This window comes from Calliphora vicina, chromosome 2 (genome assembly GCF_958450345.1).
Source record: "Calliphora vicina chromosome 2, idCalVici1.1, whole genome shotgun sequence".
In the NCBI taxonomy this organism is placed as follows: domain Eukaryota; kingdom Metazoa; phylum Arthropoda; class Insecta; order Diptera; family Calliphoridae; genus Calliphora; species Calliphora vicina.
In genome coordinates, this window is record NC_088781.1 from 91,649,687 (window position 1) to 91,676,294 (window position 26,608).

Sequence of the window (26,608 nt, forward strand, 5' to 3'; positions counted from 1 at the left end):
AAAAATTTTAGAAAAAAAAAAATTGTGACCCACCCTAGTGTGCATACATTTTTAAAATTTTTAAATCGGTCTAAAAATGTGTGAGTTAGAGGTACAAAAGTACTACGACCTACCCTAAAACATTTTTTTCAAAATAACTCAACATTTTGAGGGTGTTTCAAAATCTTTGAAAACGGTTTAGTATGTTCTCATCTAGGTCTACAGCCTCCATTAGGTCGCTTTTCAAGTTCTGACAAAAAGTGTTATTTTGTAGCAGAGTGTAATTAGTTATAGCTCCCATAAAAATGTTGGTATTGAAATAAAATTTAACACAAATAAGTTTCATATATACTAAAGACATGTCACCTAATTTTATGCAGATTAGTCCATAATTAGTCCTTTTATAATGGTTGTCAAAGATCAAAATATATTGGTTATTTTTAACTGTTATTCAGAGACCTTTTTTTAAAATTCTTGATAAACAATTATTTCAGGATATTTTCCAATATTCGTTATAACTGATTTTAAGTCTCCAAATTGATATCAATAAATAAAAGGCGCGTCTGAAAATAATATCCGCACTTTTTATTTCGAAAACATAAAAATAATATTAAATTCACTGTATTTAAAAGAGTAATAAACATAAAATTGCGGTAAAAATATATTTTTTTCAAAAAATAGCTTAAAATTTAGGGTTTAGTATAAAAATTGTTTGCCTGTACCAGATCAGTTGCGACTAACGGAGGGTTAAGGAATTTTGCTACTTCTACTGGGTTAGTACACATATCCAGTGATATAGAGTTGGCTGGTCAGATGAAATTGTTGGGGTATCATCTTGGAACCCTGACTACAAGATGGGACGGGGACCAGTAAGAATTGTGCCTGTTGCTCCATTCTGAACTCATCTGTAATTTTCTTTTTTTTGGTAAAAATAATTTTTTTACATTTGATAAAAGTCATTTTATTCAAAACTAACAACCTTACATTACAAATTCCGACAATGAACCACCCGAAAATATTGGGTGTCACTTTTGAAGCCTTTTCACCTCCTCAGCACACGCCACTGCAATCACACATAAACTGCAAAATAGGAACAAGGTCCTCAAAGCACTAGCCGGCAGTACTTGGGGTATGGACAAAGAAACCTTGCTAGTTACCTACAAGACGATTGGTCAGTGTTTAACTATGCTGCTCCAGTGTGGTCGCCTTCGTTGAGTGATACTCAGTGCAGAAATATTCAAAGCTGTCAAAACGCAGCCTTAGGAGTCAAAGTTGGAGTCTCCCTCAGACAGGACCTACGGAAATACTAGGAGAGCATACAGAGGTATGTGCAGGATTCATTTCATTGCCGCTCGTATAAGACAGTATTGAACGACATTCACAGAGACGCCATCAATTTCGCGGTAGCAGGATACCGTATGAATGTCGTACTTGAATCGGAGTTGGACTGAAGGGCATTGAACCAGGAAAGTTAGTATCCGAACTTAGTAGCCGAAAGTCATGCAACAGGTAGTGGAAATTTGAAACAGTTTATATTATCACCATTAGAAGAGGCTGCAGTAAATTTATTGGATATGCACACTATTATACAACACAAAGAACCTTTCGGTTTCAAGCGACCGTTATGTGTTTCTACTGCTAAAAGGCGTAAAATAAGTTCTAGTGTCACTTTTAAAAAATTGTCATCATCTTCTAAAGATTTATTTAAAAAATAAATTAATTTTTATTTATGCCGCATTAATAAAATTTAAATGAATTTTTGTAAACATCTGTGATTTTTGACAGTTGTTATAACAGGCTGCTTCAGAATCAAATAAAATTAGGTAATCTGTTACAATATGATTATTTTACTTTGCTGGCGTAGTCGAAAATTGTTCAATTTTAAATACGCTTACAAATACGACAACCACGATAAGGGTGAATATTCCTAAATGTGGGTTCATCACCCTTGTTTGCTATAAATATATTATTCTCGCAAATGAATTCAAATAAAAACTCACTCCGTTTGTTGATGTCACTACTTCCCCAAACCGTATGATGAGCATTGGCATCACAGTAGATAATCCATCCCAGGTTTCTGTTTTGGCAATATTCTACCAGTTTTGAAACATCTAATGAAGGTGCTACTGCATCATCACCTGGCAGGTAGGCAGAAGCAATAATTACCTCGTGCTTTCCTGCTATCGATGAGATATTTGCCCGTATCGCTACAAGATCCCCAAGTAGGAATTCTGAAACAGGTAAATATGTTAGATTATTCCTTACAAAAAGTGTCGCTCTGGGCCTCATCGCACTTGAATTATAAATTAGCTTACCATGATCACAATGGAGTTCTTTAATTACCCCTTTAATTAGTCACCAATGTTCACATACTGACCCAGTCTTCTTGCTTCCTTGTTCGTTGATACCATTAACTTTGTTTTATCCTCATTTACTACCAGACCAACCTTCACCGACTCCTTTTCGATACTAGAGAATGTTGCTGTTACCTCTCGCAGAGTTCGCCCCATGATATCAATATCATCGGCATAAGCGAGTAGCATATATTTCTTGTTGTATATTGTGGCTGTTCTATTAACTGCAGCACCTCGCAGGATTTTTTCCAACAAAATGTTGAATAGATCACAGGATATGCTATCACCTTGTCTAAAACCTCGTTTGGTATTAAACGTCTCGGAGAGGTCTTTTCCAATTTTAACCGATGATCTCGTGTCTGTTAACGTCATTCTGCATAAGCGTATTAGCTTTGCAGGTATGCCAAACTCTGACATGGCTTTGAATACCGTTGCTCGTATCGGGATGTCAAAATATGCTTTGTAGTCGACGAACAGATGATATGTGTCGATTTCTTTGCATTGAAGATTAGTCACCTTTATTTCCAGAGCGTGCAGTTTTCCATATATCTTTATAAATGTTCATTCGAAAAACCCCAAATAAATAATAATAATCGGTCTATTATTGTCGAAATATAAACGAAAAACTTTTCAAATTTTTTTAAAAAAAACGAGTTCTAACTTGTTTTCTTTTTGTAGTTTCGTCAGTTTTTAATTCCCGGAAATCCCGACTAAAAATCCTTTTTAGTTTCCCTCTCATATTTAAATCATTGCAATATTTAAGGCTTTGACGGGTCCGCTTATAAAATTTCATCAGATCTGCATAGGTTGGCAATACATTATTTTTCAAATTTTTCAACTTTCAACTATTCCTAGTACGCACCATTTTTCTGATTATGAAAAACAAATAGCACTTTGTATTATCTAACTCCGTGTTGTAACCTGGCCTTTACAAATGCAAGTAACAGTTCATGTAACTGAACACATTAATACGTTTGCACTAACTCAATCACTATGCATGTGTAAATTTACACAATTGGGTTAGTGCAAAAGTATGAATGTGTTGAGTTTGTGCAACTGTTACTTGCATGTGTAAACGCTAGGTAAGAAACAAAGAATTTGTACGGGCATTTCCGTATATTTGCCTTGAATTGTATTATAAAATAGCTGAATTTTATATTATCTTTCTTTTAATGACTTTTTGGCTGTATTGGACTAAATCAGTGCTGTATGTCGCTACTTAACTCATTTTTCAATCGATTGATTATCTCGCAATCTATCGAAATATGTAGACAACTATATTAAAAAATTGTAGGGTCTTCAGTATATCAATCAAGTAATATGTAAATATGTACAATTTTATATTGGTACCACTAGTTAAATATTATTACCCAGCAAAAACTTTGCTTACAAATAAGCTGAAAAATAAGGGGAATTTGACGATTATACTACTTATTTTTCGGCGGAATAAGTACTTATTTTTGTTCGCGATATCCCAAAAGTAAGCTATATTTTTTGGCTTTGCATTTTGTATTTGCAAACTAAAAATAAAAAAATAAAAAATAAGTCGCAGCCACCAGTCGAACCATCAACTATCCGTTTGCTAGTCTATTGTACTCACTACACCACTGCTTAGTTACTTTATTGTGCGTCTAATAATGATTTTCACACAGTTATGCAATATTCTTTTCTGTTTTTCTAAATAAACATGCAATAAAAAAATGGGAAAATTGAAAAAAAGTAACAGTTTTTTTGTTTTGTTTGTTTATTTTATAGTAAAGTCTAAAAAACAAAAACAGTATACTTAAAAAGTAAGTTATTAAAAAAGACATTACTTGTAGCTTTGTAAGCGAAGTTTTTGCTGGGTATTTCACTTTCTAAAAATTCAATCGCGATCCGGAGGCAGTAAAACTTAAAATAATGCAACAAAATTTTAGATACATATTAGCTGACGCTTTCAAAAATTTTAGAAAAAAAAAAATTGTGACCCACCCTAGTGTGCATACATTTTTAAAATTTTTAAATCGGTCTAAAAATGTGTGAGTTAGAGGTACAAAAGTACTACGACCTACCCTAAAACATTTTTTTCAAAATAACTCAACATTTTGAGGGTGTTTCAAAATCTTTGAAAACGGTTTAGTATGTTCTCATCTAGGTCTACAGCCTCCATTAGGTCGCTTTTCAAGTTCTGACAAAAAGTGTTATTTTGTAGCAGAGTGTAATTAGTTATAGCTCCCATAAAAATGTTGGTATTGAAATAAAATTTAACACAAATAAGTTTCATATATACTAAAGACATGTCACCTAATTTTATGCAGATTAGTCCATAATTAGTCCTTTTATAATGGTTGTCAAAGATCAAAATATATTGGTTATTTTTAACTGTTATTCAGAGACCTTTTTTTAAAATTCTTGATAAACAATTATTTCAGGATATTTTCCAATATTCGTTATAACTGATTTTAAGTCTCCAAATTGATATCAATAAATAAAAGGCGCGTCTGAAAATAATATCCGCACTTTTTATTTCGAAAACATAAAAATAATATTAAATTCACTGTATTTAAAAGAGTAATAAACATAAAATTGCGGTAAAAATATATTTTTTTCAAAAAATAGCTTAAAATTTAGGGTTTAGTATAAAAATTGTTTGCCTGTACCAGATCAGTTGCGACTAACGGAGGGTTAAGGAATTTTGCTACTTCTACTGGGTTAGTACACATATCCAGTGATATAGAGTTGGCTGGTCAGATGAAATTGTTGGGGTATCATCTTGGAACCCTGACTACAAGATGGGACGGGGACCAGTAAGAATTGTGCCTGTTGCTCCATTCTGAACTCATCTGTAATTTTCTTTTTTTTGGTAAAAATAATTTTTTTACATTTGATAAAAGTCATTTTATTCAAAACTAACAACCTTACATTACAAATTCCGACAATGAACCACCCGAAAATATTGGGTGTCACTTTTGAAGCCTTTTCACCTCCTCAGCACACGCCACTGCAATCACACATAAACTGCAAAATAGGAACAAGGTCCTCAAAGCACTAGCCGGCAGTACTTGGGGTATGGACAAAGAAACCTTGCTAGTTACCTACAAGACGATTGGTCAGTGTTTAACTATGCTGCTCCAGTGTGGTCGCCTTCGTTGAGTGATACTCAGTGCAGAAATATTCAAAGCTGTCAAAACGCAGCCTTAGGAGTCAAAGTTGGAGTCTCCCTCAGACAGGACCTACGGAAATACTAGGAGAGCATACAGAGGTATGTGCAGGATTCATTTCATTGCCGCTCGTATAAGACAGTATTGAACGACATTCACAGAGACGCCATCAATTTCGCGGTAGCAGGATACCGTATGAATGTCGTACTTGAAGGTCGCCCACCATCGATAGCAGACACTGAGAAGATTCTGCCGCGTAACTGGCCTACCTAAACAAAAGCGTAAGACGGAACGTTTTTTTGCTCTTAGCTTTAACGCTGAAATGTCATACCTAAACAACAGCGGCAACGCTACGTCAAATAATAAAAACAGGGTTATCAAAAAAATAAATATAACAACCCTGATTATTTAGACAATAACCATATTTCTGATAATATAAAATATATAAATATAAAAGAAAATAATATATGTATACTATTTTAAATATTTACACTTACCTCCATTTTCTAATAACAAATATATATTTTTTTGCTTATTTGTTTTTCCTTTTGTATGTATGTGTTTACATTTATTGTGTTTTGCAACTAACTTCACTATTAAACGCGCTGTCAAAGTTGGATTTTCCAATTGCAAAGCGTTGCCGTCGCGTTATTTCGGTATGCTACATACAAATTGTATGGGCATGAACATTTTTGACAACTAAAAAACGCTTGCCGCCCGTGTTTAGGTATGCCAGTAAAACAAGAGTCGTTCTGGCTCAACTTAGATCAGGATGGAGCAACAGACTTAATGCCTTTTGGTCCCGCATAGACCGTGCCGTCTTTAACTTATGCCCCATTTAACTGTTCAGCCAACCTTACTTCACTACGTTCTATGGATTTATGGACTTAAACAAAATGATTATTGTAAATTTTGTTAATATTTAATGGTTTAATTACAAATTTCCATTTTATCAATTTATATATTTAATAATAGGCTACAACAGCTATGACCATCTATAAATAATACATTTTTAATAAAAACGATCTATTGATTTAATTATTTCCAGGTATGCAAGTTTTAATTGATGCCAGAGAAAAACTTGAAATTCCGTGGGGCAATAATGATCGAGATAAAGATGCAAACGAAACGAAATCAATGGAATGTAGCACGTTAGAAGCGGAAAAATTTGTTCAGTACGCAGCAATAATAAGGCGACTTTGGCAAGACCGTGGGATTAGACGAGCTTATGAACGACGGAGAGAATTTCAAATTGTAAATTTGCGTAAAAATCAATTTTTACTATAATAAACAATCATTTTATTTTTAGAGCGATTCAGTAAACTACTTCTTAGACGAAATTGATCGCTTGGCAATGAATGATTACACTCCAACACATAAAGATATTTTGCATTGTCGAAAAGCTACAAAGGGTGTTTATGAATTTTCTGTAAAAATTCAAGTAAGTAATTCAATTACATATTTATTTTTCAAAAACAAAATATAAAGATCTTTTGCTGCAACAAAGTCACAATTCAAAAAATCTAAATTGCGAGTTAATAGAACCATTGCACAGTGGGTAGAGTTGTCAAATATTCGACATATTCTAAAAACCGGTTTCCGAATAATTCGAAAAGGCTAATTTTTTAAAAACCGGTTTTCGGTTTTTCTATCAAAACCCGGTTCGAATAACCGGTTTTTAGTCTTTTTTGTCAATTTAAGAATTAAGGTATATTAAATTATTTTTTTTATTAAAACAAATTAAAAAATCGTTCAGTCAAAAGAAAGGATGTATATTAATAGATATTTTATATAATAATAGTTAATTTTAATTGTATTTTTTTCTTAAATTATTTTTTATTAAAGAAGAAACATGGACTATCTGTTAAAATTGCATTGTATAAAAGATTTAATTCGATAGTTTTTAAAATTTGTCCAAATAATTAAAATTTTTTTTTAAGTCGCTCGTTGTTGCAATATTAGTTCTTTTGTGTAGATTTTGAACTTCTTTTAATGTTAAACTGAGCTGAGCTTCTAAATTTTGCGAGTCACTTTCAATATATTCTAAATCAGAGTTTGATGAACTTTCATTTAGTTCTGACCAAAAAGTCAGAACTCCTGTAATAAAAAGAATTTATTACAGGTGACGTTAAAAAGCCATCTGATTATTTTTAGCTCGATATGTTTTCTGACTTCTATCTGTTAAAGTTTACTAACATTGGTTAATTTAAATATGTATGACATTTTTGTATTAAAATTTGTTTAAAATTAAAAAGGGGAATAGATAATTATTAGAAGTAATCGCAGTAAACCGGAAAATTGGAAATAAACCCGGTTTTCGAATAATTCGAAAGCCGGTTTGACAACTCTAACAGTGGTTGAACTTGGAAAAAATGTGGAAATAAATCTGTAACTTCTAAATGAATAGACCGATTATTGTTTTAATAACTGACAAAGTTTTGTGAACTAGCTTCTAAAATTACAAGCAGCATCGCAATTAGAGCATGTTCTATTTTCGTGTGTATAAAAAATAAAAAAAACAAAACAAAAGCGAGTAAAGAAAAATCATAATAAAATAAGTTTCATTGCATTAAATATATTTATTGTGATTTAAAAATGTTTTAAATAAATATATTGTTAAAAACAATAAACATATAAACTTATAGAGGTTATGTCACATGCAATTACATATGTACGTTTGAACGTGGAAATTATGAATCGTATGTATAATGTGAATTTTGACATACACATGGAATTCCATATGTATCGAATACATGTCCCAATACACAAGCAATACATGCCGTCTGACCCCCCTATTACGTATTATTTTAGTTGTGTGTTGCCGTTTGTGTGTTCATATTAACGTTTTAACCAGATGTAACCTGACAAAATTGGACCATAATGTTGTTTTTCTTAAAAATTAAAAAAAAATATATCGATTTATAAACTAAAAATTCCTATACGTTTTGCCTAGAGTGTCCAAAAAACCGGCAAATTTAAAAAACCGGTTTCCGGTTTAATCGAAAAAGTGTGTTTTTGAAAAAACCGGTTTTGATTTTTATCTTTTAAAAAAACCGATTATCCGGTTTCGGTTTTTGTCTTCAAAAAAACCGGTTTATATTAAATTTTTATTCAATATGAAAAATACGCTAATTTAAAATTTTGGAATTCTTAATGCAATTGTCTTATATATTTTTCGAAATATTGCTAAATGCTACAATTTTCCATAAAATGAATCAATATTTTTAAAAATGGTATCAAATTTTTTCAAAAATATGTTGAAATGAGCTTTTGAAAATATATTTCATTAAAACCGGTTAACCGTCTTACAAAAACCGGTTTTTCAAAAAACCGGAATGTTAAAGAAAACCGAAACCGGTCGAGTTTACAAAGATGAAAAAACCGGTTGACCGGTTTTCAGTTTCGGTTTTGGATACTCTAGTTTTGCCAATTCATACCATAGATGTTCTATGGGATTCATGTCAGGTGATTGAGGAGAAGTCGACAGAATGTGGGGAATATGATGCACTATCCATATTCAGACGTCAAGGTCTGTGTATTTGGGATCATTGTCCTGTTGAAAATTGAAATGTTCCCCAAGATTTAACTTTAGAGCGCTTTGTAGTAAGTTTTCTTTTAAAATATTAAAGGACACAGTTTTATCCATTGCACTATGTGCCCATTTCCAATTTTCGCTTTTTGAAAAAATAATTACGGTTCAATTCCTAACACTTCGACGACATAAATGCCAGAAATGTATGCCAATTGGCCACTCAGTTTATATATAAATAGCTGTGAAAGTTTACATTTTTGAAATAAATTTTTCAAGTTGAAAAAATTAAAAAAAAGCATTAAGGAAAAAGTGATTTTTTGTAAAAAAAAATTGTTATAACTAAGATTTTACCAAAATGGAAAACTTAAAATGTTTTACTAAATATTTATAATATGTGTAAAATTTCGTGTTTTTATTAGTCATGATTTTTGTTGCGAGTTGCGAAAAAGTTGTTTGTCTTCTGTAGAATGTAACTTACGTTGCCTGCATTTGCCCAAGGAATGATACATATGTGGTTATATGTTAGAAGGCCAGGCTTCATGCCGCAACTACTTGTACCGAAGCAAATAATTTTCTTTTTTCTAGAAACATATTTGCGGAGTTCACTGTTAAGTGCGAATGGTATTGCATCATTGCAAATGCAAAATTGTAAATGTTTTTGTGTGTATTTTGTTATTGGATTACGGTAAAATTTTGCATTTGCAATGATGCTAGACCATTCGCACTTAACAGTGAATACCGCTATTAAAATTTTTAGTAACTACTTGTAGCGAAGCATGAGAGCTTAATGTAGCAAGTTTTATAACGATATATCGCTATAGCGAATGTCAAAGTCTACACAATTGATTACCCAAAATTTACTTATAGCGGAGCCCCATGAAATCGCCAAACAAACTAAGAAATGCTATTTGTAGATAGAGCAATGAGAATATAAATTGAAAGTTTATAAGAAAAGTGAGGGGGGTGGGTTAATGGCAACTTTTTCAAAATGGTATTTGTGGAAAGAGCTATGAGAATATAGATTGAAATCTTTTTTGAAAATGTTTGGTCAGTCGGTGGGGGGAGGTTATCTGAAAAGAGGGGGCGGTTATTTCCAATTTTTTAAAATGCTTATTTTAGCAACAGGTGTATCTACACAAAGTTTTATGATGCTAGCTCCCTTGGAAATAATTTCTGCCGCAATTGTACTGTTGAAGAAAACTAAGTTTCTTACACCAACTTCAGCCATACAACCACACATCATGACCCCTCCTCCGCCATGTTTGACAGTGCACAGTGGTATGAGAAAAAAAGAGGGAAATAAATCAACATTTTTACCCACCCTACTCCAGTTTTAACTTTAACTTCACCAATTCGCTTGATATTAAATTTATCACCAGTCACAATTATATTCTTTCATAACTGGGAATAATTATTTTTCTCAATATACATGTGTTGATGCTCCACTACCGCAGAGCCATTCATTTAAATCATCATCATTAAGACATGAATTGATTATAAACATTGCACTTTCTTGATTACCAACAGTCTTATTCTTGACAAAACATTCTTACCCCAATAAGCACCAAAACCCCGAAAATTCAAGCATTTGAACATTTTGTTGGAATTTGACTTGACTTGAATGCAAATGTAATTATGTTTTAAACATGAAAAATATTTAAAAAAATAAAAATATTTTTCAAACAAAAAATATATAGCTTGAATTTATGTTTCCTTTTTGCTGGAGATGCTATTGAAATAAAGTGTAATACAACTGTAATTCAATTGCATGACTATAATTCAAGTAGGGTTGCCAGCCCGGCTGGACTTGGCTGGATTGTCCAGCTTTATTGAAGCCTGTCCAGTTTCAATCTAAAATTAAATTTGTCCAGATAAATAGAAATTTTCGACAATAAATGAAAATTTACTCTAACACAGGTCAACAGGAAAAAAGGCTTCACTATATTGATTTGATGCATCATGGTTACCTAAGTACTTCTAATTCTATGGATAGATTTTTTTTTCTAAAATTGTGAATTTATTTTGGATGTTTCTCCACATTCAGTGGTTGACAAAACAATGGAAACTTTTCCAAATATTCCATATGTAGTCCAAAATTTAAAATATATTTTTTAAAATAATATTTTTTTAGTATTTTACTTGTATAGTTTTATTTTTATAAATTAACTGAAAAACAAACAACATAATTATATTCTAAAAAAAGGGAACAAAATTAAAAATATTAACTATTTCGTTACTGACAAAACAATGGAAACTTTTAAACTTCTGCAAGAAAGAAGTGTAAAAAGAAAATAATATTTAAAAGAACGATGTAAAATGCATCATGTTTACAGTTATTTTATTTTTAAATTCTGGTAATTTTTCACAATTTCTTTTTCTAAGTTTTTCGCATAATTGCTTTTTTTCAAAGTTAACGAAAATGGCTAAAGTTAAGATTTGTGAAGACTTAAAAAATAAAATAATTAACGATTTTAAAGCTGGTTTAAAACAAAAAAGTATCTGTGACAAATATTCAATAAATAAATCAGCAGTTTCAAAAATTATAAAGAAATTTCGTGAGAACGGTTCTGTAAAAACTCAACATTTAGGTGGAAGACCTCGTAAGACAACTCCTAGACAAGGTAATTTAATAGCGAGAGAGTTCAAGAAATTCCCAAAAATAACTCCTCGAGAGGTTGTTAATAGACTAAAATTAGAAATAAGTACCCGAACAGTTAGTCGCAGGGCAAATGAGGCTGGTCTTGGTTGCTATCGTCCTGTGAAAAAACCACTCATTTCTAAAAAGAACCGTTCTGCTCGTCTACAATTTGCCAGGGATCATTTAAACTGGTCGATACAGAAATGGAATACTGTCCTCTTTTCCGACGAATCCAAATACAATTTAAGAGGCAGTGATGGGAGAACATTTGTAAGACGACCAAAGGGAAAAAGATTAGATCCAAATAAGACTAAAGTATGGCGATTTCAATATTATGGTATGGGGATGTTTTTCAGGGCAAGGTATGGGCATATTATAAAAGATACCATGACAGGTATAGGATACAGAATCATATTAAACGATATTATGTATCCATACGCTGAGGAAAATATGCCCCTAGTTTGGAGATTCCAACACGACAACGACCCGAAACACACCTATAGAGTTGTAACCGAGTGGTTACAATCCAACGAGGTACGTGTTTTGAAGTGGCCTGCCCAATCGCCAAATCTCAATCCCATAGAAAATCTATGGGAAATTGTAGATCGTAAAATAAGGACCCAAAATTACACCAGGAAGGAAGATTTATGGGAGGGGGTTATAAGGGAATGGCAAAATATTTCAAAGGAGACCATTGACTCTTTAATTGGTTCAATGCATCGTCGATGTGTAGCAGTTATAAAAAATAAGGGATACCCAACAAAATATTGAGTTATTGCAAAGTTTAGACCATATTTGTTAAAATAATACCTAAGTTTCCATTTTTTTTGTCAATGCCGTAAAGAAATCTTTTAATTTTGTTTTCTCATTTTTAGAATTTAATTAATTATGTCCTTTCAGTCAGTCTTGCTTAAGCAATTGCCGTGTTAAGTCGGTCTTTTTTTCTCTCTCTTAATAAGCTATAACGGTTTTCTCATTTTACTTTAAACCAGGGTTTCGATATTCAGCTCTAGCAACATATTTCTTACATTTGACTATACAATAAATATGAAATTATCTCATATCATCACAATCAAATAATATAAATATTCATACTGTTCGTTTGTATTACTATTAAAATTGCAATGCTAGTCTGCAATTTTTAGTAGCAAACACAATCCATTGCATATCCACAAAAATATATGTTCGTGCTTTAGTAGCACACAGAGTTTTTTGTCGTGCTAATATTGCACGTCATTCGTTTTATTTTGTTGTGCTGGCAAACTTTTCTAGCAACAATACACATTTATTTGGTTGTGCTATAGCACAATTGACATTTCTGCAATTGCTGCTATTAGTTGCTGTTATTGCTAAGTGTATAACAACATATCAGTAAACACACCCAATGCACAGTTGGGCATAATCAAAATTTTTTGGAAATAAATCTGGTATTTCTAAACGGCAGATCCGATCAGGATAAAATTTGACGCGGGCGTTGCCATAGAGTATTCGAGTTTAAATTATTAAAATGGGCACTACAAATGCCACAGGGGCGGCGCTATTGGGGCTCAAAGTAGGGTACCTTCGACATGTAAAATTTTTAAACACGTTCCATTTTTTTTGTTTCCCATTCGATTTCAAAGAGTTATTATATGTTTATAAAGCGCTCGTCTATGTCTTAAAAAAACGTGCTTGCGTGTGCTATGTATCTCTTACAATTTCCGAATTATAGGCATTTAAAAATTTAAATTTTGCCATACCTTGGTCCGCTTTTTTAAAAATATAGATCGTACTTTTGTACCGAACGGGCTCGAATTTCGTTTTTTAGTTACACAACTAAATTATCAGTAATATACAAAAGATTTCAGAGTAATATCGATTATAGATCCAAAAATACTTAACACTTTTTTTTTATTAAAAAAAAACTTTCTTTAAGAACATATACCAATTTTATGTTTTTCTGTAAGGTAGCTTTACAGAGAACATTTCGGTATAAAAAACATGTCCTATTTTTCGAACATGTTGCCCTACGTCCTTCGGATTTTGACCTATTTTTTATCAAAATTTCAACTTTGGGCCACATGTTCTAAAATCCCAAAGCTGGGATCAAAAAACGGAAAGCAGTTTCGGAAACCTTCATTTGTTCCCTATTTATCGCCAGAGTAGTTTCCCAGCCCCGTAGGAAATGTAGACCCTATGGTTAAAATTGTAATAAATACCATTTTTGGGATTTTCGCTTAAATTTTTAGGAATTTTGGGATTCGTTTTGACATTTTGACAAGTTTTTTTACACTATGTAATTTGGAATGACAAATTTAAAAAACGTTGAAATTTTCATTGAGTTTTGTTAATAAATAAAGATTTTATTACATATTTATTGAGTTTCTAAAACTAAAATTTGTATCAACATTTTAATAGGATTGCAAATATATACTAGGAACAATTTGCTCCACATTTATTCCGAATATTTTTTTGTTTAGATATGTTAATTTTTGGTCTTACAAATAAAATTCAAGTCAATATCTCAAGTATATTCAAAAATATTTACACTAATGAATAATCGTTATTTCGTATTACATACTTGACAATAAAATAACTAGCAGCATCCAGATAGCCAAAAAACAAGAAATATCAATGCAACCATAGCAGAGCAACCAAAGAAATGTAAATTGCTGCCAGAGAAAATTGCTAGCACAACAAAACAAAAACGAATGCTGACGCGCAATATTAGTTCGGCAAAAAAGTGTGTATGCTACTATAGCACGAAGATATATTTTGGTTCTTGTGCTACAATAACGAGTTGACAACTGTTTGTATCTGCTACTAGAAATTGCAAACTAACATTGCAATTTGTGTAGTAATATATGAATAGTAACAGCAATTTATATTAGCAGAGCTATACAAAATTATAATATTAACTATATTTTTAGTATGCAGATTGATAAAAATGTATATTTACTGCAATTGGCGGCTAATATAGTAGCAATTGTAAACCCTGCTTTAAACTCACAGAAACGTTAATTCTTTTTTTTTCTTATTCATTGTTGCTTGAATAATATTCGAAAACAAAAATTTTTTAAAGAAAAAGTTTCAACCTCTTTCTGAGGACTGAATCACCAAATATGAATGGTTCACACCCCCTGAACCATAATAGGTTCAGGGAACTAGGATCAAATGAGGACCTAACCAACAGGGGCAAAAGGTTTCGTGTAGATGACTTTATAGCTCTCCCAGAAATAAGACAATGCGATGATCATATTCCACGATACCTTGTTATATCAACCAATATTAATAAAGAACTAACATCGAAACCAATTCGGCATACAATGTTTTTCAGATACAAAAGGGATTAAACTTCATTTCAAAGGACTACACCGACGTTGTTGAGCTTAAATCAGGAGACCTTATACTCAAAACTCATAACCTAAAGACCGTTAAGAAATTCAGAAAAGCCAACTACATCGACACAATACCGGTGTCTATTACTTATCATAAAACCCTAAATTATATACAAGGAAAAATTTTTTCAAAGAAAATCATCCACCTCACAGAATCAGAACTTTTGGAAGGTCTAAAAGATCAAAAAGTAGTTGAAATAAGAAAAATTATGAAAAAAAGAAAATGATACGCTAGTTCCAACAGGAGCAGCAGTAATAACCTTTGATTTAATAAGACGTCCGGAATACCTCAAACTTGGCTGGGAAAGAGTCAAAATCAACGAATACATCCAAACCCCCATGAGGTGCAAAAACTGCCAAAAACTCGTCCACACAAAAAATCGTTGCAAAAATGTGGAACTATGCAGAGAATGCGGAGAAACTATACAGCAAGAAACATGTAAAAAGCAATTTTGTGTAAATTGTAATGTAGATACACATGCTTCATATGAATATAATTGTCCATCATTCCTAAAACATAAAGCTGTTTTGAAAATAAAAATTGACAGAAGATGCACTATCAGAGAAGCATGGAAAACATATAACTCCAATCCAGAAGCACATAAAATTTTTACAAAAAATAACCCCAAATCCACATTTGCAAATATTACCAAAGGAATAAATAATGTAACGAAAGAAAAAGAAACACCACAAAACGAACAATCAAAGAACAATGAAAGCAACAAAACCACTACTTTAAATAAAGAAACAGTAAAACAAAATACTCAAAAACAAACTTTAACAATCACACCAACAACAAGCCTCTCAGAAAAACAAAACACAAAATCAACAACAAAACCCTCAAAAAATATACATACATCATCCACTAGAAAACACCACAACAGAAATGGAAACTGAAACTGAATTAAATCATATGATTCCGAAAAGAACAACTCAACAAATTGATACACGGTCTCCAGGAGATGATCTATGTCCATATTCTCGTGCAATTTATTGCGACATTAAAACCCAAATAGAAAAAACATTAGCCGAAAAGAAAACAAAGAAAAAAAATAATCACAAATAACAACTCACAATTCTTCAATCTTTACAAAATTTCATGAACATTGGTCTTGACTTATCCATAATACAATGGAACATACAAGGGTTCTTAAACAATAAATTTGCTTTAGAATTATTAATAAAAAAACACAATCCAAACATAATTATCCTTCAAGAAACTCATATTATACAAAAAAACAAACAATTTTTACATTTTCCAAATTATAAAATCTTCCACCACAACAAAGAATACTCAATCTGCAAATCCGGAATAGCAATATTAGTAAAAAGTTCTATTAATGTTACTCATCACTTAACATCAACCTCTAACCCTTCGTGGAACAGAAAATCTACACATTACAAATATATATAAAGAAACAAATGTTACAGTGAACCAAGATATAATAAACACCATACCAAAATTTAATTCCGGCCAACACTTGATATGTGGGGACCTAAACACACAAAATACAATATGGGGCTCACAGTACACTTCACAAGCAGGAAATCTATGGAAGTTTTTTGCCAATGAAAGAAACCTAACTTTCTTAAATGATGGATCTCCAACACTCTTAAGTACGAGACAATCTCTCACAGCAATAGATGTTTCCATGGCCACAGTGAATTTAGGCATCTCCTTAAGCTGGCAAGCTTTAGTCACGAAATGAGCGACCATTTTCCAATTTTCATCAAAAACGCAAACGGTAACTCCTGTCACAAAAATACGTCAAAAGATTTATTGACAATCTAGCTGACTGGATAGTTTTTTCGAGAAACACTTATGAGCTTTCAAATAACAATCCAATTTCTGACAATATAAATAAAGAAGCGGCCACAATAAGTAAAATAATTAGAACATCTGCAAACAAATCAATGCCGGTAAGCCAAGGTCCAAAACATAACAGCCAGAACAATCCCATTTGGTTCAACTCACATATAGCATCTCTCATACAAGCAAAAAATGATAGCTGGAAACTTTTTAGAAGAAGGAAAAACCTTTTAGATGCCATAAACTACAGAAGAAATTGTGCATTAGTACGAAGAACGTGTAAAGAAGCCAAACGCAAAACCTGGGAAAACTTCCAAAATTCCTTAAATCCTTTTTCCGACTCAAAAATGACAATGAAATTCTATCCCATCCTCAACAAATAGGAGATGCCTTCGCAAAGACCTGGTGCTTAATAGGATCAGATAATTCCTTCAATTCATTGATAATAGAGAAAAAAGACAGCTCAACATCGACTTTCTTGAAAACACACCAAATGAAATTACAGAGCTAAACAACCCTGTTTCAATACTTGACCTTCAAAATGTACTTAAAAAGTGCAGCGGATCTACACCTGGTCTAGACAAAATCTGTTATTCAATGATAAAAAACTCTTCATCTACACTTAAGTTAAGACTATGCAAATGGAAACACGCTATCTTGAGCCCAATCCCAAAACCAGGCAAAAACCCAAACAGCACAGACGGATATGGACCTATATTGCTATTGCCTGCTATATCAAAAGTGTTTGACAAAATTATTTTACAAAGGCCAAAAATACATTGCACAAGAACAACACGCATACCTACCAAACAGGGGCGTATTCTCATTGTGTCACCAAATGGAGAGTAAACTAAAAGAAAATATGAGGGGGAAAAAAGCACTCTACGATCTTGTCAGAAGATCTAGAAAAAGCTTTTGACAAAGTCATTAACTTTGCTGTAATAGGGGAACTACACAAAAATCTGCTAAAGTTGGTAAAATCGTTTCTCTCAAACAGAAAAATATCTGTAAGAGTAGATGGTTTTGTTTCAAAGTCTTGTGGATTGGACAATGGGATCCCTCAAGGCTCGCCATTGTCTGTGGTATTGTATACTGCTTATATAAACACACGTTTTGATAAACTGAGAACTGTTAGAGGCATATACCACATATCAATTTACGCAGACAACATATTCATAATAGCCTCAGGATCGCACGAGGAAACAAGCTCATCGCTTAATAATTGTGACGCTGTTATAAATCAATGGACAAATCAAACAGGAGCTGCTGTAATCCCCATAAACAAATGTGAAGCTATCCACATCTGCAGATAATACAAGTGCAACCTTACGCCTATTACATTAAGTGGATTTAAAATTCCAGTTAAGTCTGAAATGAGAATCCTAGGAATCACTTTCACAAAAAAAATTCTTTGGAACCAACATATTAAGACTAACATCGACAAACTAAAAATAATAAATAATCTATTAAAAATAATTTGCACTAAACATAAAGGCCCTCATATGGAAACTGGAATATCAACACAAAGTATACAGAGATGTCAAATTTGACGTTTCAAAAATTCAAAATCTGATGATAGGGCAGTTCTCTTAAAAAGGGATAGCAAATATTTTGTACTACAATATCAGTGATGTGTTAAAGAAAAAGCGCTATACATAACGCGAATATGGTAGACAAAGTAATGTAATCAAAACAAAGAAATAATCAAAACAAAACGATGAAAAGGGCAGTTTATAAAGAAAGAGAAATAGAAAACGAGAATATTTTCTGTCTCGTGACGCCTCTGTATACTTTGTGATATCAATTTGCCGTGATTTAACTGAAGGATTAATTCAACACGGTATAACAATATATGGTTGGACAACAAAAACTAACATAAAGAAAGTAAATGCCAGTATAAACAAATGTTTCCGCACAGCCACTGGGATCCTTCAAGCCACTCCTAACGATGCACTAAGAATAGAAGCAAAAATAAATAACTTTGAAACCATTTTATCAAACCAATCTATAAAACTATTGGCAAAAGGTATGACAAATGTTAACCATGGCTTGCATAATACAATCTGGGAGCTAATGGACAAAGATGACACATCCTATTCTTGTGGACTTCAAAACATCATTAAAAGTGCAAAGGAGATGAAAATACCACTACCAAAACTATCAACTGTGCCAACAATAAGAATTTCATCGAACTCCATGCTTACAATCAACACATCCTTAAATTCTATTAGAAAAACCGACAAAATGATGAAAACTATAAAATCATCAAACAATCATTACTGCCAAACAATGCCGGTATTTTCCCAGCGGAATTAGCAGCTCTTCCTATGCATCACTAAAGAAAGAAAATACTTTGATTTGTACCGACAGTTTAAGCGCAACCAAATCCCTAAAATACGAAGGTGAAAATAGAAAATATGTTCTAAATAACTGTATACTAGTTGCCGAAATTATCATTCTTTCGATTCCTGGGCATCTAGGAATTAAGGGTAATGAATACGCATATTTAGCTGCGAAAAATGCAGTAAAATACCCATTAATTACCGAAGTACCACGACTTCCAGTAATAGTAAATTTTTACAAAAAATTTCAACGGGAACAGCAGGAAAATCAATGGAGCACATCAACTAGCTTTCTAATATCGGATAACGAGACCATAGCACGACCTCCCTACTGTAAACACTTCAGCCGAAAAGACTTGCATTATAATTGGTAGAACTAGAGTTGGAACAACAAGATTCAGTACACAACATTATTACGAACAAACTCACCCTAAATCGTGTGAACACTGCTCTGAAATTTTGACAATAAAACATATTCTAAAAGAATGTCCATTAACCTCAACCACTGAATCACTACAGGATTTACTAAACTGCTAAAAGGAATACAGCTACAAAAATAAAAAATATCCTGACAAATGCCAATGTTCTAAATGAAATTAAATATTTACATACACATACATAGTGTAATGGTCTAGTAGCCCACATTTCATTATTGTATTTTATAAATTAATTTTGTATTATACTTTAAATAAATGAAAATAATTATGTCCTTTGTTTTTTGTTAAATTAAGTTAATAAAAGTATACAAATAAAATCTAGAAAAATTTTAAAATTTTTTAAAAAATTATTTCAGATTTTAGTCCACTAATGAAATATTTGGAAAAGTTTCCATTGTTTTGTCAACCACTGTAATTTATTGGTGTTTTCTTTTCTGACACAAAATGTTGCCTATATATTGTGTACCATTTATTAAGGCCCTAATTTTGTAAATCACGTCACAAAGTTATATTTATTTGGAAAGCAAAAACAAAATTTCAAAAATTTTAAAAATTTGTTTTTGTTTTATATACAAATTCTTAACAGAACAAACGCACCAAAATTCAAGCGTTGACTTGCCTTTCATAATTTGAAAATTTTGTATATAAAACAAAAACAAATTTTTAAAATTTTTGAAATTTTGTTTTTGCTTTCCTCATAAATATCACTTTGGTGACGTGATTTACAAAATTAGGGCCTAAATGTTACCCATACCCTCATAATGTGTTGCATTTTTAACGATCACAATCAGCGCTGCCAACTTTGACGATTTATCGTCATTTTGACGATTTTTTAAGTCAAATTTATTAAAATGACGATTGACGATTTTTCGCGCGAACAAAAATGACGATTTTTTAAAAGCAAAACATATGGTAACCTTTTTTCCTAAAATTCAAATTTTGTAAGTCCCCTTTTGCAATGTACAAATTGAAAGGCAGACAGCGTCCAGTTTTATATTGAATTGGTTTCACAAATTTTAAAACATTTTGATTTTGGCGATAAACCTTTAGAATGGAGTTAATCCTTATAAAGGTTTATGAACAAAAAAAATTATTAAATTTTACAATTGGCCAAACTTATTCCAAATTTATTAAATGGAAAAGAATATCAAGAACTTGATAATGAAGTTCGAGAATTACGTAATATGAACAACGTTGAAAGAATTTTTAATACTGTAAATTTAAATAAAACAAAAATCAGAAATGCTTTGGATTCTTCAACATTACAAGGAATATTGTTTTCAAAAGATTATCTTAAGTTAAATAATTCTCAATGTTTTAATATAGCAATTAAAAATGACTTATTAAAAAAATGTCACACAGAAATCTACCAGAGTAAAGTCACATAATACCAAAATTAAATTATTTTTTTTTTATTAAATAATAAATTTATTTGCCGGTAAATAAAAAAAAAATATTTAAAAAGTTAATAAAAAAATGTCTTGACGATTTTTTCTTTTTAACTTGACGATTTTGACGATTTTTTTTTTGTAAATTGACGATTTCTCCAAAAAAAAGTTGGCAGCACTGATCACAATAGAACAAAATCATTACCATTTATGCAATTTTCTTTTATGTAGCTACTAAATATTAAAAAACTATACTTTTGCTTACAAAAAAAGTGGTGCATTTCTAACCCTTTGATAAAATTGAGGGTGAAACATGTAGCATATCTTCAGGGTTTTAGGGTAACATTATTAGAAAAGAACACGACCAAACTACATTTTTTTCAGAAAAGAACACAAAGAAAGGTAAAAGGCAGAATAAATGCAGCATTTATGCCAGAAAAGAAAACACCATATGATAACTCAAAAAGGGTTAGTCCGATATTATTGAAGTTATATATTGCGTTTTAATCGGCTTAGTATTTTCGAAATTATAATAACAAATTGAAGCAAAAAATATGTTTTAAGTGAAAATAGCAAATTTTTGTGTTTTAAACAACTCATGAAAAATCTAAAATGGCAGAAATTGTTCAGGTTTATTACTTTGTCGCAAAAGCGTATGCAATAGCATCAAAATAATATATCGAACATAAAAATCGATTGATTATTTTCGAATTTATTCACAATTAAGTAAATTCGTTCATTTTCAAAAAAATTTACATTTTTGTTAATGTTCTTCTTTCGATTTAGTAGTTAATGTTCTTCTTTCGATTGAGTAGTTAATGTTCTTCTTTCGATTGATTGAATTTTGAAAACATTTTCCCCATCATGAAAATCATGAAAAATCGAAAACGGGAGAAATTGGTTAGATTTATTGCTTTATCGCAAAGCCACATGTAATAGAAACAAAATGAGATATCGATCATAAAAATCGATGGATTCTCTTCAAATTTATTCACAATTAAGTGAATTCGCTCATTTTCCTAGTTTTTTTTTACTGTAGCACCATGTACAATGGATAAACATATATTTTAAAAGAAATATTTATACAAAATCAAAATTAACATTTTCTCGGTCATATTTTTAATATCCAGTTTTTTTTTTGATTTGTCCAGCTTTTTAAAACCCAATGTCCAGCTTTTTGAGAATCTGAATCTGGCATCCCTAAATTCAAGGCTTGAATTACACTTGCTTTTAACATGAATTCCAGTAAAAATGCTTATTGGGCCGCATGCAAAACATTTCAAATTTTTGTTGTTTATTCGGATTTATACACTTATTGTTGAATTTTTTATTTCTGTTCTTGATTGCAAAACCTTGATCCTTACTTACTCTCTTCTAATATTTTATTTTTTAATTGTTCCAAACTTGGTAATAAATCGCGACTTTCAATTCCAATAACAAAATTTTCTAATTCAGGAGGCGAACTACACAATAAAATATAGAAAGTAATTCGCAAGGAATATTTATATCAGCATTCTTCAAATCATCTGGTATTGAATAAAATCAGTTTAATTGAACACTATATTTTTCATCAGATGAAAACTTGAATCGCACAAATTTCTTGAATAAATGAACTTTTCTTGCAGGATCCTTAGCTCTATAAATGTTTTCCAATTTACACCAAGCTTCTTTTGCAATTCTAACATTTATTTTGAATTTGAATCAGTTCATTTGTCCTCACCGTCACAGTTATATTCCAACGCTTTATTATCTTTAACATTCCACGAAGTTTTTTCTTGAACGGTCCCAACAATCTTGCGTTATCAATAAACTTCGCATAATTCTCAGCATTCAATTTATCTATTTAAAAACTTGAGTTCGACATTATTGTATATCTTATGGGTCGATTATGGATGACAACCAAACTTCAGTTGCGTTGCCAGAGGGCAACCACAAATGATTATGAAAAAAATTACCTGGGAGTTTTTTTCCATTTCTTTTTTTAACATAGAATTTTTTTTTCATAATTGGGCTGAAAGTATAAATTGTACAAAGTACATGATAGGAGACCTTGTGAATTGAGCAATTATTTTTGATTTATTTATGCCCGTAATTTCAACAAATAGATATCTACGGTGTAAAATGCCCAGTAGATAAATTTATCTAAATTAACGTCAAATTTCAATTCAAAATCTACGGGTAAAAATTACCAAGTATTTTTACTCCATAAGTACCTAAGCGCTGATAGATATGTATCTATTTGTTGAAATTACGGGTATTGGCCTTCTTTCTTGCAGAATTTTAAAAGTTTCCATTGTTTTGCTAATGCTAAGAAGTATTACCACATTCTATAAATGTGTTACATATTATTATACAATTTCCAAATAGTTTCCATTGTCTTGTCACTCACTGTTTGTTAACTATTGTTAAATATATATTTATATTTTTGTTTTAGAATATCCCATTTGTTTTTGTTGATGTCGGTGGACAACGAACTCAGAGACAAAAATGGACTCGATGTTTTGACACTTCTGTTACATCAATCATATTTTTAGTTTCGACTTCTGAGTTTGATCAAGTTCTAGCTGAAGATAGGTAAGTATCCTCATGAGACAAATCGTTAGCTTAGAGTACTAAATAGCTAAGCGTCTTTTTGAAAAATATTCAGGAGAGACAACATTTTGTTTACGAATTAACAAAACATTTATTTTGATAGATATCCAACTCGCATTCCACTAAGCGACCAAATAGGTCTTCAAGGGAAATATCTAAGATTTCTGTTGTTTTTGATTTTGGAAAAAAAATTGTCAAACATTTTTTATTTTCTAATAAGTTACATGGATGAGAAAAAAGACCTGCTTGGCCAAAATGTAAAATTTTGACCCCCTCTAACTCAGAGAGTTCTCCACCGATCGTGTTGAAAAATTGTGTCTGATGATAGGAAGACATCGATTTTAAAAGTTGGTGGACATGAAATCCCCCATATACAACTTATAATAAATATATTGGTGAATTTTCGGAGAACAACTTATTTTCTATTATTTTTTTGTAACATTTTTGTTTATTTTTTTTAAATTGTTATGAATTGTAGATATCAATACTGAAACTTTCTGAAAAAATTATGAGCTACATATTTGTATTTGTTTTTTTGTTAAGTTATATTAATAAATTACCACCAGTAGAAATTCTATATATCGTCTTTCCAAAGGACGATAAAAAGTTAAGTTATAAATTAAGGTATTGAATGAGAGAGTGTTTTCATTAAAAAAAATAATAAAAAACATCAATTTGACTTCTCTCAGTTGATATATACAAAGATACAAAATAGATTTTGAATTGGGCAATAGTGCTTTTAAAAACTAGTAATTTTGTAATTCGAAATGTATTTTTACTTAATGTTTTCGTTTTAAAAACTCAAATTTTATAAAAAGTACTCATAGAGCCTTTGCACTCTAAGCTAATGAACTGTTAATAAAAAATAAATCTAATAATATTTATATGTACACATTTTCCAGAATGACAAATCGGCTAGAAGAATCTAGAAATATCTTCGATACTATTGTAAATAATAATACATTTAAAGGTATTTCAATAATTCTGTTTTTAAATAAGATGGACCTGTTGGAACAAAAAGTTAAAAATCCAGAGACTGATATCCGTTGGTTTTATCCACAATTCAACGGTAATCCTCATTCACTTCTGGACGTGCAAAATTTTATATTGCAAATGTTTATGAGCGTTCGAAAAAGTCAACAGAGTCGTACATATCATCATTTTACAACTGCCATAGACACACGTAACATAAATGTTGTATTTAATTCCGTCAAAGATACAATTTTACAACGAAATTTAAATGCATTAATGTTGCAGTAATAATTTAATGTATCGCTTACCAAAAAATAAACAATATTAATAATAATTACAGTTATGATTTTCACTAACTGTTAAAAGAATAATCTCGGCAATATTATTTTAAAATTCAGATTTGGTTCGTACATTAGATAATTGTTTCATTTCAATTATGTATCTTATTTTTTAATAATTTCTAAAGATTTAAATTGAATAATGCAGTGCCAAATGCTTTTAACAATGTTTATATTGTATTAGATAAACGAATAACACGCGAATATATAAAATTGATAATGCCGATGATCAACAATTATGTATTTGTAATGTATATATTTTTAACATTCAATTGAAATATTTTATATCATGTTTACACGCATTTAAGTGTATGTATAAGTATTTAATGAAAAAATAGCTCACACGTATTTTTTATATAAGCTGTCAATTAAAAAAAAATTATATTTTATTATTTAATATACACCAAAAAACTATATATTAACAATCATATTCTGCACTGTAAACTTACATTTTATTCGAGTATATGATGATGTTTTACTTATTTATATTATTAATAGTTGTGGTAACATTTAAAATTTACAATGTATATTATTATATATCTTAAATATATATATTTTGTATATCTTAAAGATGTTCATTTTCTCATAGAGAAATATGCACATGTGCTAAAAATAAATTTAATAAAAACCCCGTATTATTATTGGTCATATTTTTTTATTTCTCCCCATACAGCCGTATTTATAACCAAAATTTAGCATGGGTTTAACATACGATTTATTTAAAATGTATTTCTTATCCACTTGCTAAACGCATGTCAACGAACAATAAAAGAAGAGGTGCCGCGCCCATTCTTGTCCTAAATATTAAAATTGATGGTAGAATATCCGTACAAAATGTATGGATTCTATCTCTTATTGTATCCCCATATATTAGATTTTTTAAATAATCATCATATGGGAGGTGCCTCGCCCTCTGTGGCTACTACTCCCATTTTTGCCGCAAATATTTAAACAAACAGTGGAATTGCTCATGCAAAATTTGAGGACTATAGCTATTATAGTTTCCTAAATATTAGATTTTTAAAATTAACTTTGTATGGGAGGTACCACGCCCACTTAAAATTTCAAAACAAAAAGTAGCCTATAGCTCCTTCCAGACATACATAAATATACTGTAAAAATTTCAAGCAAATCGGTTCAGCCGTTTAGCCGTCTATAGATCCCAAACTAATAATAATAAACATACATACATACAGACACACATTCACTTTTATATATATAGAATAAGGGTTTCAAATGTATACAAATTTTAACATTTACTTAATATTGTTGGTAGTCAGCGCATTTCTGTCCTAAATATTAATATTGATAGATGATATAGCTTTCCCTATTTATAATTTGTCATCATATGTATGGGAGGTGCCACGCCCACTATTGATAGTCCGCACATTCTTGTCCTAAATATTAATATTGATGGTAGAATAACCGTACCATATATCTTATTGTTTCCCATATATAAATTTTTTTAATTATCATCATATGGGAGGTGCCACGCCCTCTATGGCTACTACTCCCATTTTTGCCACATTCACTTTTATATATATAGATAAAATAAATAAGTGAGAAACACAATTTTTAGTTTAATTTAGGTTTAAGCGAAGAATGTCGATTATCTTTATCCCAGAAACTAGCTCTTAGTGTGTCAAGATAGCAACAATATTTAGCAACGCCGGAAATGAAAATGAAAAATTTTATGGAAATTTACAAAA

General features: G+C 31.0%; 1 protein-coding gene across 1 annotated transcript in view; it reads left to right on the forward strand.

Annotated features, from left to right (window-relative positions):
- cta (Guanine nucleotide-binding protein subunit alpha cta) overlaps positions 1 to 25,534 on the forward strand; it is a 119,600-nt gene extending 94,066 nt beyond the window's left edge. The window contains exons 4-7 of the mRNA XM_065501200.1: positions 6,522 to 6,727; positions 6,783 to 6,914; positions 23,432 to 23,571; positions 24,492 to 25,534. Coding sequence (XP_065357272.1) covers positions 6,522 to 6,727; positions 6,783 to 6,914; positions 23,432 to 23,571; positions 24,492 to 24,849 — 836 coding nt within the window. The 3' untranslated portion in view covers positions 24,850 to 25,534. The remainder of the gene's footprint in view (positions 1 to 6,521; positions 6,728 to 6,782; positions 6,915 to 23,431; positions 23,572 to 24,491) is intronic.
- Positions 25,535 to 26,608: the final 1,074 nt, after the last annotated feature.